The sequence below is a fragment of the Microcaecilia unicolor genome, chromosome 6, assembly GCF_901765095.1.
Source record: "Microcaecilia unicolor chromosome 6, aMicUni1.1, whole genome shotgun sequence".
In the NCBI taxonomy this organism is placed as follows: Eukaryota; Metazoa; Chordata; class Amphibia; order Gymnophiona; family Siphonopidae; genus Microcaecilia; species Microcaecilia unicolor.
This window is the reverse complement of record NC_044036.1, coordinates 271,116,450-271,128,705: the sequence shown is the minus strand read 5'-3', so window position 1 is coordinate 271,128,705 and position 12,256 is coordinate 271,116,450. Positions and strand designations below refer to the sequence as shown.

Here is a 12,256-nt window from a genome sequence, read left to right as displayed (position 1 = left end):
CCCCCCCCCTCTGAAATGCTTTACTTGCCGCATGGCCATTTCCTGCAGGAAGGGAAATCTCACCTTCCTGCAGGAAATGGCTGTGTGGCAAGTAAAGCTGGTAAAAGGCAAGACTTCCCTTTTACCAGTTGCTGTAAAAGGGAGCCTCAGCGCGCATGTAAAACGTGCCGACGGCAGCACCAGCGCCCTTTTGCTGCAGCTTGGTAAAAGGGGCCCTTAGGTTTTTGAGTATTATAACTTTTTATCTGTTTATCCCACCACAGCTTGCTATACACACTGAAAGTTCCACCTACTTTTTCTTTGATGAAGTTTAATACAAACAGTTTGAAAAATGGGCCAGAATTGCAAGGATTATTAATATCACCATCAGACTGCACCACTTAATGTGTTTTTATTAGGATTTCTTTACTACCAAGGTAGTATACAGCAAGTAACACGGACATGATGGCAAACCAAACACAACAGTAAAATATTCATATAACTGTACACATTATAGCATAGAATTCTACTTACAATGTCAACATGATGCACATTAAACATCTTATTATAGAGAAAATAGGGCAAGGGAAGGTGGAACATAGACAGATATAATAGAGCAGCAGCAGTTAAGATAGATGATGAAGATGACTAATTTGAGGAAAAATTGCAAATGCAGTCAGAAAAGGTTCATAAAAATGATATCAGCTAGAATATGTGTGGTAAGCAAGTCGTGCTGCAATATGTGCAGCTGGCATTATTCCTTCTGTGTGTGACTAACTAGTTAGTTGCCTCTTCCATTAAAGGCTTGGGAGACAAGCCAGGCTTTCACCTGCTTTCTGAAGTAGGGATAGTCTTATAGTAGGTAAAGGCTTTCTGGGAGTGAAGTTGAGAGAGTACAGGCTACTCCTAAGAAAGTTTGCTGGTAGGTGTCACACTGTGTGATTTACTTTGGAGAGGGTGTGATTAAAGATGCTGCTTGGGAGGACTCTAGAGATCTTGTTTCATAGCACTGTCACATTTAGAGATCCATTTACTAGGAGAATGTGCTAATGCTATTAGCACACATTCTCAATTGCAGAGCCCATTTTATTAATATGGTTCTTCGTTGCTAGCTGGTTGAGGAGTTTTTTTGGTTTGTTTGTTTTTGCACATGAAGCTGTAGCATAGGTCTTCCTCTATTTCAAATGCTGTAAACTGAGTGTCATTATTTTTCAGGTGTATTGACTTTTTTTAAAGAAGTCTTTGAAAAATTTTTATGGTTATCTTTTGTGTTTTTTAATGCATTATTGCCCTGAATTATTGTATTATTCGAGTAGTACAAAGCATGACATAGGAGCCTAATCATCACCCCCCCCCCCCCCCCTCCTTTCTTAGTTGATGCAAACAGGTCAGATTTTTAGGATATCTTTAATGAATATGAATGAGTTTCGTGAAAATGAGAGAGACTGCAAAACAAGAATATCGGAGTAGGTGCAGCTTTGTAAGACTGTTGTGAATGTTTCAACATATTTTGGAAGCGACTTGGTTTGCCCATGGATGATATACTAATTGCAAGAAAACACGCTGTCATCTGCTGGAGTTTTCAAAGTAACACTGTATGAACATTTTGATTGGATACTTCTGGCAACGTATACTAAAGAAAAAGGAGCCTCGGATTATTGCCATTATTTTCTATATGAACAGACTATAGTTTTGATCTTCATTACAGAGCTTCATAAGTATATGTGTTTCCATATCATCAAGCTGATCAATCCATAGACTGGTGGGTTGTGTCCATCTACCAGCAGGTGGAGATAGAGAGCAAACTTTTGCCTCCCTATATGTGGTCATGTGCTGCCGGAAACTCCTCAGTATGTTCTCTATCTCAGCAGGTGGTGGTCACACACAGCAGCAGCTCTGGCTAGGCCTCCAAGCCTAATTCTTAGGTTTTGTTGAGTGCCTGGGGTTGAGGGCTCTTTTGAGCAAGTGCAAACCTGGTGGTGCCAGGTCCCTCCTTTTCTCCCCCCTCCCGCTGGCTCCGTAAAAAAAAAAAAAAAAAAAAATTTTGAACGTCCTTAAAGGCGTTTATTTCGACGTTTATTTAAACGTTTATTGCAGCTACTCACTGGGACACCAGGTCGTTACAGCTCGGAGCGGCAAGCAGGTAATTTTTACCTTTTTATAGCGGGCAGGGGGTTCCCCGATTCTTCTCCTCGTGGCATATGGCGTCGGAGGGCGAGGGCGCAAAGAGTCGCTCCCCGGATCGCTTGAGCGCTTCTAGAGGGGATGCGGGGGTCTTAAAGCCTGATTCGCCCTTGTTGGGTGACAGTTTCGTGACCGATGAATGTCCCGGTCCTTCCTCCGGCGTGGCGGTTTTTCCCGCCATAAACGCCCATCCCCCGCTCCTCGCCTCCGCCATCTTGGCCGGCCACGCGGCTCGGACGGCTTCTTCTTGGGCCGCCCTTGAGGTTGGAGACATTAATGCCATGAACGCCCTTAATTTGGGCAACGGCACAAAAGCGGCTAAAGTTAAGCGCCGTTCTTCCCGCGCGGCTCCTTCGTGGAGTGTCGCGCCGGACGCCATTTTGGATGCGCAGCATGTCTCTCCCCCGCTCTTGCGAGCGCCGGTTGAGGGTGCGTCTAGGGCTGTAGCCCAGGCTGCGGAAGTGCACAGTCTGGGGGGTTTCTCCCCCGAGTTTGTTTTGCTGCTGCATCAGGCCTTCCTTATGCAAAACGCTGCCCCTGCTCCCTCGTCTGGTAAAGAGGTTGAGGTTCCCAGAGGTAAACGCCCTCGGGTTGATTCCCAGGCCTTGGAGGACTTTGTCTCCTCCGATGTAGATGAGGGCAGCGTATCTGAGTTCTCCCAACGGTCCTTTGCGGATTCCTTGGAGGAGACGGATCCCCGCTCGGATGGAGCGGATGACCCCTCTGCAGCGCGGCTTTTTAGCTCAGAGGATTTGCCCAACCTGTTGATACAGGCCATGGACACTTTGAAGATTTCCTCTCCGGAGGACGTCTCTCCCTCAGCCCCTGTTGGCTCTGCCATTATGCTGGGGACGAAGCGCCCGCCTAGAACCTTCCACGTGCATGATGCCATGCACACCTTAATTTCGGCTCAATGGGATGTCCCTGAAGCGAGCCTTAAAGTGGCTAGGGCTATGTCCCGCCTCTATCCTTTGACTGAAAGTGAACGTGAGGCCTATCTGTGGCCTACCGTGGATTCTTTAATCACTGCGGTGACTAAGAAAACGGCGTTGCCGGTGGAAGGTGGCACGGCCCTAAAGGACGCCCAAGACAGAAGATTGGAGGCGGCCTTAAGGTCATCCTTTGAGGCGGCTGCTTTAAGTTTGCAGGCCTCAGTTTGCGGCTCCTATGTGGCCAGGGCGTGCCTGACTATGGTGCAACGGGCTTCCCCCTCGGATCATTCCTTGAGGGCTGATTGGCCGGCCCTGGAATCGGGCTTAGCCTATTTGGCAGACTTGCTGTATGATGTCTTGAGGGCCTCAGCTAAAGGCATGGCTCAGACAATCTCTGCGCGGCGGTGGCTTTGGCTGAAACATTGGTCTGCTGACCACGCCTCTAAATCCCGCCTGGCTAGATTGCGTTTTAAAGGCAAGCTGCTCTTTGGGGTCGAGCTGGACAAAATCGTGACCGATCTCGGCACGTCTAAGGGCAAGAAGTTACCAGAGGTCAGGGCTCGGGCTAGTGCTCGCCCCGGTACCTCCAGAGGACGGTTTCAGGAAGCCCGTCGGTACCGCCCGGGCAGGTCGGGTTCCTCTGCCTCCTCTTCCTTTAAGAGGAATTTCTCCCCCAAGCAGCATTCCTTTCGCAGAGACCGCCGTCCCGGAGGTGCTCCCTCCGGTCCTCCCCCAGGGTCTCGTACCCAATGACGGGGCCTTGGTCCACGCCCCAGTGCAGATTGGAGGACGGCTGTCCTCGTTTCTGGGCGAGTGGACCACAATAACTTCAGACGCTTGGGTGCTGGAAGTCATCAGAGACGGCTACAAGCTAGAGTTCTGCCGACCCTTAAGAGACGGGTTTGTACTCTCTCCCTGCAAGTCTCCGGTCAAAGCTATGGCAGTGCAGCAGACTTTGGACAATCTGATCCGCCTGGGTGCGGTCGTTCCGGTGCCAGAAAGTCAGCTTGGCAAGGGGCGTTACTCCATTTACTTTGTGGTACCAAAGAAAGGAGGTTCTGTCCGGCCTATCCTCGACCTCAAAGGGGTCAATCGGGCCTTGAAAGTGCGGCACTTTCGCATGGAGACTCTCCGCTCTGTTATAGCGGCAGTGAAGGCAGGGGAGTACCTGGCATCCTTGGACATCAAGGAAGCGTACTTGCATATTCCCATCTGGCCTCCTCATCAACGCTTTCTGCGTTTTTCAGTCCTGGGCCGACACTTCCAGTTCAGAGCCCTCCCGTTCGGGTTGGCTACTGCTCCGCGGACCTTTTCCAAAGTAATGGTGGTCATCGCGGCCTTCCTGCGAAAGGAAGGAGTACAAGTCCATCCTTATCTGGACGACTGGTTGATCCGAGCCCCCTCTTATGCAGAGTGCGGCAAAGCTGTGGACCGGGTAGTTGCTCTTTTGAGCTCCCTGGGATGGATCATCAACTGGGAGAAAAGCCAGCTGCGCCCGACTCAGTCCCTGGAGTATCTGGGAGTTCGATTCGACACCCAAGTGGGCAGAGTGTTCCTGCCAGACAATCGGATTGTCAAGCTTCAGGCTCAGGTGGACCAGTTCCTAGTAGCCTCTCCTCTTCGGGCTTGGGACTATGTGCAGCTGTTGGGCTCTATGACGGCCACGATGGAAGTAGTGCCCTGGGCCAGGGCTCATATGAGACCACTACAACAATCTCTGCTGCAGCGCTGCACTCCGATGTCGGAGGATTATGCTGTGCACCTTCCCTTGGACCCAGCAGTGCGCAAGGCGCTGAGCTGGTGGATGCAGACAGACAAGTTGTCTGCGGGAATGCCTCTGGTGACCCCGGAGTGGATTGTCGTCACGACGGACGCCTCTTTGTCGGGCTGGGGAGCCCACTGCTTGGGAAGAACAGCGCAGGGGCTCTGGTCTCCTGCAGAGGCAAAGTGGTCTATCAACCTCCTGGAACTCAGAGCCATTCGGTTGGCGCTTTTGGAGTTCATCCCGGTACTGGTGTTGAAGCCGGTACGGGTCCTGTCGGACAATGCCACAGCTGTGGCCTATGTCAACCGCCAGGGAGGTACCAAGAGCGCCCCTCTAGCCAAGGAGGCTATGAATCTATGCCAGTGGGCAGAAGCGAACCTGGAGCAGCTGTCAGCGGCCCACATTGCCGGAGTCATGAATGTCAAGGCAGACTTTCTCAGTCGCCATACCTTGGAGCCCGGAGAGTGGCAGCTATCTGCTCAGGCGTTCTTGGACATCACGAAGCGCTGGGGCCAGCCGAGCCTAGATCTGATGGCGTCATCGGCCAATTGCCAAGTGCCGCGCTTTTTCAGCAGAGGACGGGACCCTCGATCCCTGGGAGTAGATGCTCTTCTCCAACAGTGGCCGACTCAACAGCTTCTCTATGTGTTCCCGCCCTGGCCCATGTTGGGCAGGGTGCTAGACCGGGTGGCAAAGCATCCCGGCAGGGTAATCCTGGTGGGTCCGGATTGGCCCAGACGTCCCTGGTATGCGGACTTGATCAGGCTCTCAGTCGACGATCCTCTGCGGCTGCCAGTGGAGCAGGGCCTGTTACATCAGGGTCCCGTGGTGATGGAGGATCCCTCCACCTTTGGTCTTACGGCCTGGCTATTGAGCGGCAGCGTCTGAGAAAGAAGGGCTTCTCAGACAAGGTCATCGCCACTATGCTGAGAGCGAGGAAGCGCTCTACTTCTACTGCTTACGCCAGGGTTTGGCGTATATTTGCAGCGTGGTGTGAAGCAGGCTCACTTTCTCCCTTCACTGCTCCAATTTCTTCAGTGTTGGCGTTCCTGCAAGAAGGTCTGGAGAAAGGCCTGTCGCTCAGTTCCCTTAAAGTCCAGGTAGCGGCTCTGGCTTGCTTCAGGGGCCGCCTGAAGGGTGCTTCCCTGGCTTCGCAGCCAGATGTGGTGCGCTTTCTCAAGGGAGTTAATCACCTGCGCCCTCCTCTGCACTCAGTGGTGCCTGCGTGGAATCTCAACCTGGTGCTAAGAGCATTGCAGAAGCCGTCTTTTGAACCCTTGTCGAGGGCATCTCTGAAAGACCTGACGTTGAAAGCAGTCTTTTTGGTGGCTATCACTTCAGCCAGAAGAGTTTCCGAGCTCCAGGCACTCTCATGTCGAGAGCCCTTTCTGCAGTTCACTGAGGCAGGAGTGACTATTCGCACAGTGCCTTCCTTCCTGCCCAAGATTGTTTCTCGCTTCCATGTGAATCAGCAGCTCTGTCTCCCTTCCTTTCGTAGGGAGGACTACCCAGAGGAGTACTCTGCTCTTAAATATCTGGATGTGAGACGAGTCATCATCAGATACTTGGAAGTGACCAATGAGTTCCGGAAATCGGATCATCTGTTTGTCCTGTTTGCAGGTCCTCGTAAGGGTCTGCAGGCTGCTAAGCCTACAGTGGCAAGATGGGTCAAGGAAGCCATTGCAGCGGCTTATGTGGCCGCGGGGAAGGTGCCGCCTATCCAGCTGAAGGCTCACTCCACTAGAGCTCAGGCGGCCTCGATGGCAGAGGCTGGGTCCGTCTCCTTGGAAGAGATATGCAAGGCGGCAACTTGGGCTTCGGCTCATACATTCTCCAAGCATTACCGCTTGACTGTGGCTGCACGGGCGGAGGCCCGGTTTGGAGCTTCAGTGTTGAGGTCAGGGATTTCAATGTCCCGCCCTGGGTGAGTACTGCTTCGGTACATCCCACCAGTCTATGGATTGATCAGCTTGATGATATGGAAGGTAAAATTATGTATCATACCTGATAATTTTCTTTCCATTAATCATAGCTGATCAATCCATAGCCCCTCCCAGATATCTGTACTGTTTTTATTCTGGTTGCATTTCAGGTTCAAGTTTAGTCTTCAGTTACTTCAGAAAGACTTCGTGTTCAAGTTTTTTCACTTGGATTCTTCAAGAGTTGAGACGAGTTTGTGTTACAGTGAGCTGCTGCATTCCTCTCCCCTCCGTTTTACGGGGCTGGATTGAGATTTAAATTCTGCCGGCACTCCCTCCCGCTTCGTGCGGCTGTAGGGCAGCTTTGTACCCCTCCCGCTTCGGCGGTGTTAGGGTCAGTCAGCTCCTCCCGCGGTTGCGGTTGCAGGATAAGCCAGATCCCCCCGCATCGGCGGGTGTGGTGTCCCTCCCCCGCTCCGCGGGGATGAGCTGGACGGATTCCCCTCCCCCACTTGTGTGGGGATGAGCTGGGTTAATTCCCCTCCCCCGTTTCGGCGGTGGTGAGCTGGGCAGAGTGTCCCTTTGTGGGTGTAATTCTCTAAGTGCTGAGTCCTGCCGATGGAGCTTTGAGTTCGACATACTGAGGAGTTTCCGGCAGCACATGACCACATATAGGGAGGCAAAAGTTTGCTCTCTATCTCCACCTGCTGGTAGATGGACACAACCCACCAGTCTATGGATTGATCAGCTATGATTAATGGAAAGAAAATTATCAGGTATGATACATAATTTTACCTTATCATACTAGCTGGTGTGTAACACTCTGGGGATAGAGGGATTGTATTATTCAATATAATTTTTGGTTTTAGGTGTGAATGAGAGGAGTTCATGGTTAAGATTGTGAGAAGATACTTTCATGTATATTAGAGATTTTGAATAAAAAGGATTTTGATATAATACACAGTATCCATAGTTAATATTTTATATTATACTAGTAAAAAAAGGCCCATTTCTGATAGAAATGAAACGGGCACTAGCAAGGTTTTCCTCGCAGTTGTAGCTTGGCCTCCTGCCTCCCTCCCTGTCATGTGAATTCCAGGCCCCCCTCTCTGTCCTCGGAGTTTTATGCTCCCCTGTCCTCGGAGTTCCAGCTCTCTCTCCCTCCCTCGGTCTCTGTCGTCTGAGTTGCAGGCCCCTGTCTGTGTCCTCTGAGTTCCAGGGCCCCCTGCTTCCCTCTCCGAGTTCAAGGCCCAACGTCTGGTCACTGCCTCCCTCGCTCTCCTCCTTTACACGCCCGCGCCTCCCTCCCTCTCTCTCTCTCTGTGTCAGTCGCAGGCCGACCTGTGTTGGCCGCTCCCTCCCCCTCTGCCCTTACCCCCCCCAGGAGTTCCCCGCACCCCTGTCTTTGGAGTTCCACACCCCCGTGTGTCCGTCCCTCTCTCTCGGAGTTCCGGGCCCCTTCCCTCTGAGTTCCATGCCCCCTACCTGCCTCCCTCCCCTTCGAGTTCCAGGCTCCCCTCCCCTTCGAGTTCCAGGACCCCCCTCCCCTTTGAGTTGCAGGACTCCCCTCCCCTTTGAGTTGCAGGACCCCCCTTCCAGTTCCAGGACACCACCTCCCCTTCCAGTTCCAGGACCCCCCCCCCCTCCAGTTCCAGGACCCGTCCCCCTCCCCCTCTCCTTTTTCTCCCTTCTGAGTTCCATGCACCCCCTGTCGTCCGAGTTCCACACCCCCGCACCTCCCTCCCTCTCTCTCTGTGCCCTCCAAGTGGAAGTAGGACGTGTGCGGCTGCCCCTCCCCTTCGTAAGTGCCGGCTGTTATTTAAAACTTCTTACCTCATGGTCCGCCAGCAACAGTGAAGTCGAGCAGGCGCGGCACGGCGCTTCACACTGCCTTCGCTTCTGTTTCAGCTCTGCCTCTGGTCCCGCCCTCATTTCCTGTTTGCGGAAGGGCGGGACCAGAGGCAGAACTGAAACAGAAGCGAAGGCAGTGTGAAGCACCATGCCTGCTTTTCATAGGTTAATCCAGGCTCTGCTTATTTCGAGACGATTACTGTAACTATATATGCAAGCATAACCTCACGTAATCTGAGATGTCTTCAAATACTCAATACAGCTATCAGACATCTTTGTCATGCCCATTGATTTGATTCTGTGATACCTCTGCTTATGTGATTCCATTAGTTCCTAATAGGATTCAGTTCAAGGTATTAGTTCTGATCCATAAGGCACTTTATACTGTGACTCCTTTATATTTATTATCTATGATTGTTGTATAAGCCCTCTAGGATACTCCGTTCCTTATATGAACATCGCCTTTTCTTCCCAAAATCATCAGTGGCTAGGCAAAGTGACACTAGATTTTGGGCCTTTTTTTCCTTGCGCCTACTTTATGGACTACATTTCCTGAGTCCCTTCGGGCTGAGGAGGACCATAAAAAGTTTAGAGCATCTTTGAAAGCTCATTTTTATGTGCTAACTTTTGGACTCTGAGCTTTGAGAGAGAGGAGACTACTGAACAGAGATAACATGAATGGGAGTGTAGTGCCGTGGTGCGTTTTGATCCTATTTGTCGGTATGATTGACTTTGGTTATATGAAGTTGTACTTGTGTCTTTATCTTTGTCATTCTGTGCAGTGTGATTGAATTGCCTACTACTTGTGCTTACTGGTAATTGATTGAGTGATTATGGATACATTTCTATTCTTTAATTGTTGACTGGAGTTCCTTTCTTCCTTAAATTATTGAATTTGTAAACCACTCTGACATATAGTAAGAGTGGTATATCAAGATATAATAAACCATAAAGTGACACTCTACTTTTTATCCTTTGAGAAACAGTTTCATACACATGGTGGTTTATTGTCTTGGGTCATGCTATCTTACATGCTACATACAATGTCCATGTGTGAGGGGTGCTGGAGCAAGGCTGATGTTTAAAATAATTACCGCTTTTTTGAGAGATAAAGAAATGAGATTTGATGGAAACCCTTGTTTAACTCTCCATCTATTTAGAAACTATTCTCTTAGCCAATGTAAAACATAGAAAGATTATCATATTGCTTCCTGTTTTTAAAACAAAAATCATGAAAAACCATAGAAGGATGACATTTTCTTATCATATTTAAGGCTCAAAAATAGTGTTACATGGTTATCGTGAAATTACTGAACCCCCCTACCACCCTTGATTTGTCCTTGCCCTTCTCTGACTCACAGGAATCTCTGGAGAGAAAGTAGAGATAGACCCTGTTACTAATCAGAAAACCAGCACCAAGTTCTGGATTAAGCAGAAACCGATCTCAATTGATTCTGACCTCCTCTGTGCTTGTGACCTTGCAGAAGAAAAAAGCCCAAGTGAGTAGACCTTGTTATTTATGTCTCTCTTTCACTTTCTCGTTCTGTAAGATGCTTAGAAAATATATTGCCACCATATCCTTGTTTTCTTGGGTGAATTCACTCATCATGTAGAATTTTCTAAGTGACCTACAGTCCACTATGAAATTGTATTTATCTGTAAAGGCCCTTTTTAAAGTAACATTTTTTTTTTTTTGTAAGGATGGGAAAGAAGGTAAGTGGCTAATGGGCACAGCGGATAGACATTTCTCCCTCTAAGTCTGTACTAATGCATTGACTAATATCTTTTCCTTCTAAATATTTGTCAAGTTTACTTTTTGAATTGATTTAATCTTATAGCTGTAGCTGCCTTTGCTTAATTTCTATAATTTTCTCCACACTTTGGGCCTGATTTAATAAACTAGGGGTTTTTTCTCCATTCTCAATCTATGGGGCAGCAGGGGAGGGGAACCTTAGTAAGCAATGGCCTTTTATGTGAGAATTCTCTTCCATGAACTCCTTTGCGGTGTAACATCAAATACTCAACCGGCACTTCTGGGGAGCAGTTTATTTCAGGTATTTGGTGCAGCGTAAAAAATGCTTCCAGAAGCTGAATTACTATTAATCCAACTCCAAATACAAAGAATATCAAGTGAATGTGAAATATTACCAAAAATCAAAATGTTACAAGACATGAAGAGCTACACCACACGACGCATTCTACATTCATTAATTGAAACAAATACAGCACAGACAGAAATCTGTAAGCCCCTCTCATTCCTTCACCCAACAGATATCTGGACTATACTACTGTGGACAACAAAGGGTAAATGTAAACAAGAAGAAACCAGCCCTTGCAGATCACCTCTATGTAAAGGAGGGGAGGGTGAATCCTAAAATCCAAAGAAATTCTGCATTCCCACCCTGCCCCCTCCCAATTTGCAGCTGAAGCTGGAAAAGTCCAAGTACAGTGCCCCACGCATTCCATTATAAAAGCACATTGTTTTAATCACAAATTACTTGGCCTAACTGTCTTATCTTGCTATTAAGAAGATAATATCCCTTACCTTTCACTGCATCACTAGATGATGATAAAGCTAATGCTTTTGAACTACCTTTGTACAAAATGCTTAGCTAGCTTGTTTTATTCAGGAAAACTCATCAGATACAATGGGACTCACAGTGAAATGCTAAGTCTATTGTGAGATTTCCAGCATTAAGTGTCCCTAGTGTAGATAGGTAATTGTTCGATAACCTCTTAGATTTAAGTACTTGGTCTGGAAACAACATACAAGCCTAGGGGGTTCTCAGCCTTGTCCTTGGGACACACCTTGCCATTCTGGTTTTCAGGATATCCCTGAAGAATATGCATGAGTTAGATTTGCATATAATTTTTTTATTTATTTGTTACATTTGGATCCCACATTTTCCCACCTATTTGCAGGCTGAATGTGGCTTACATAGTACCGGAGAGGCGTTCGCCAACTCCGGTATGAACAAACACAAAGTGATGTTGTGGTAGAATAAGGTTCATGTGGAACAGACACATTAGGGAATCGTAGAGCGGAAGAGTTATGTTATGTCCATTATGTGCTTTGGTTTCGTTGTGTTGCAGTGTTCAGGCATTTAAGTTGGATCGGTAGGGCATGCCTTTTTGAACAGGTTAGTTTTTAGTGATTTCCGGAAGTTTGTGTTCATACGTTGTTTTCACGGCTTTTGGTAATGCGTTCCACAGTTGTGTGCTTATGTAGGAAAAACTGGGTGCATAAGTTGATTTGTATTTGAGTCCTTTGCAGTTTGGGTAGTGGAGGTTTAGATATGTTCGTGTTGATCCGGATGTGTTTCTGGTTGGTAGGTCTATGAGGTCTGTCATGTATCCCGGGGCTTCGCCGTAGATGATTTTATGAACCAGAGTGTGCAGATTTTGAAAGCAATACGTTCTTTGATTGGGAGCCAGTGCAGTTTTTCACGGAGGGGTTTTGCGCTTTCAAATCACGTTTTTCCAACTATAAGCCTGGCTGCCATGTTTTGGGCGGTCTGAAGTTTCTTTATGATTTGTTCTTTGCATCCCGCATAAATTCCGTTGCAGTAGTCTACATGGCTTAGTACCATTGATTGTATCAGGTTGCGAAATGTTTTCCTCGGGAA

The 12,256-nt window shown here is 48.4% G+C and overlaps 1 protein-coding gene across 3 annotated transcripts in view; it reads left to right on the top strand.

The window, feature by feature from the left end:
- The window catches only part of MAPKAP1 (MAPK associated protein 1), a 453,100-nt gene that overhangs the window by 381,200 nt on the left and 59,644 nt on the right, over positions 1-12,256 (top strand). For all 3 annotated transcript variants that reach the window (XM_030207420.1, XM_030207421.1, XM_030207423.1), the window contains one exon: positions 9,992-10,129. In XM_030207420.1, coding sequence (XP_030063280.1) covers positions 9,992-10,129 — 138 coding nt within the window. The remainder of the gene's footprint in view (positions 1-9,991; positions 10,130-12,256) is intronic.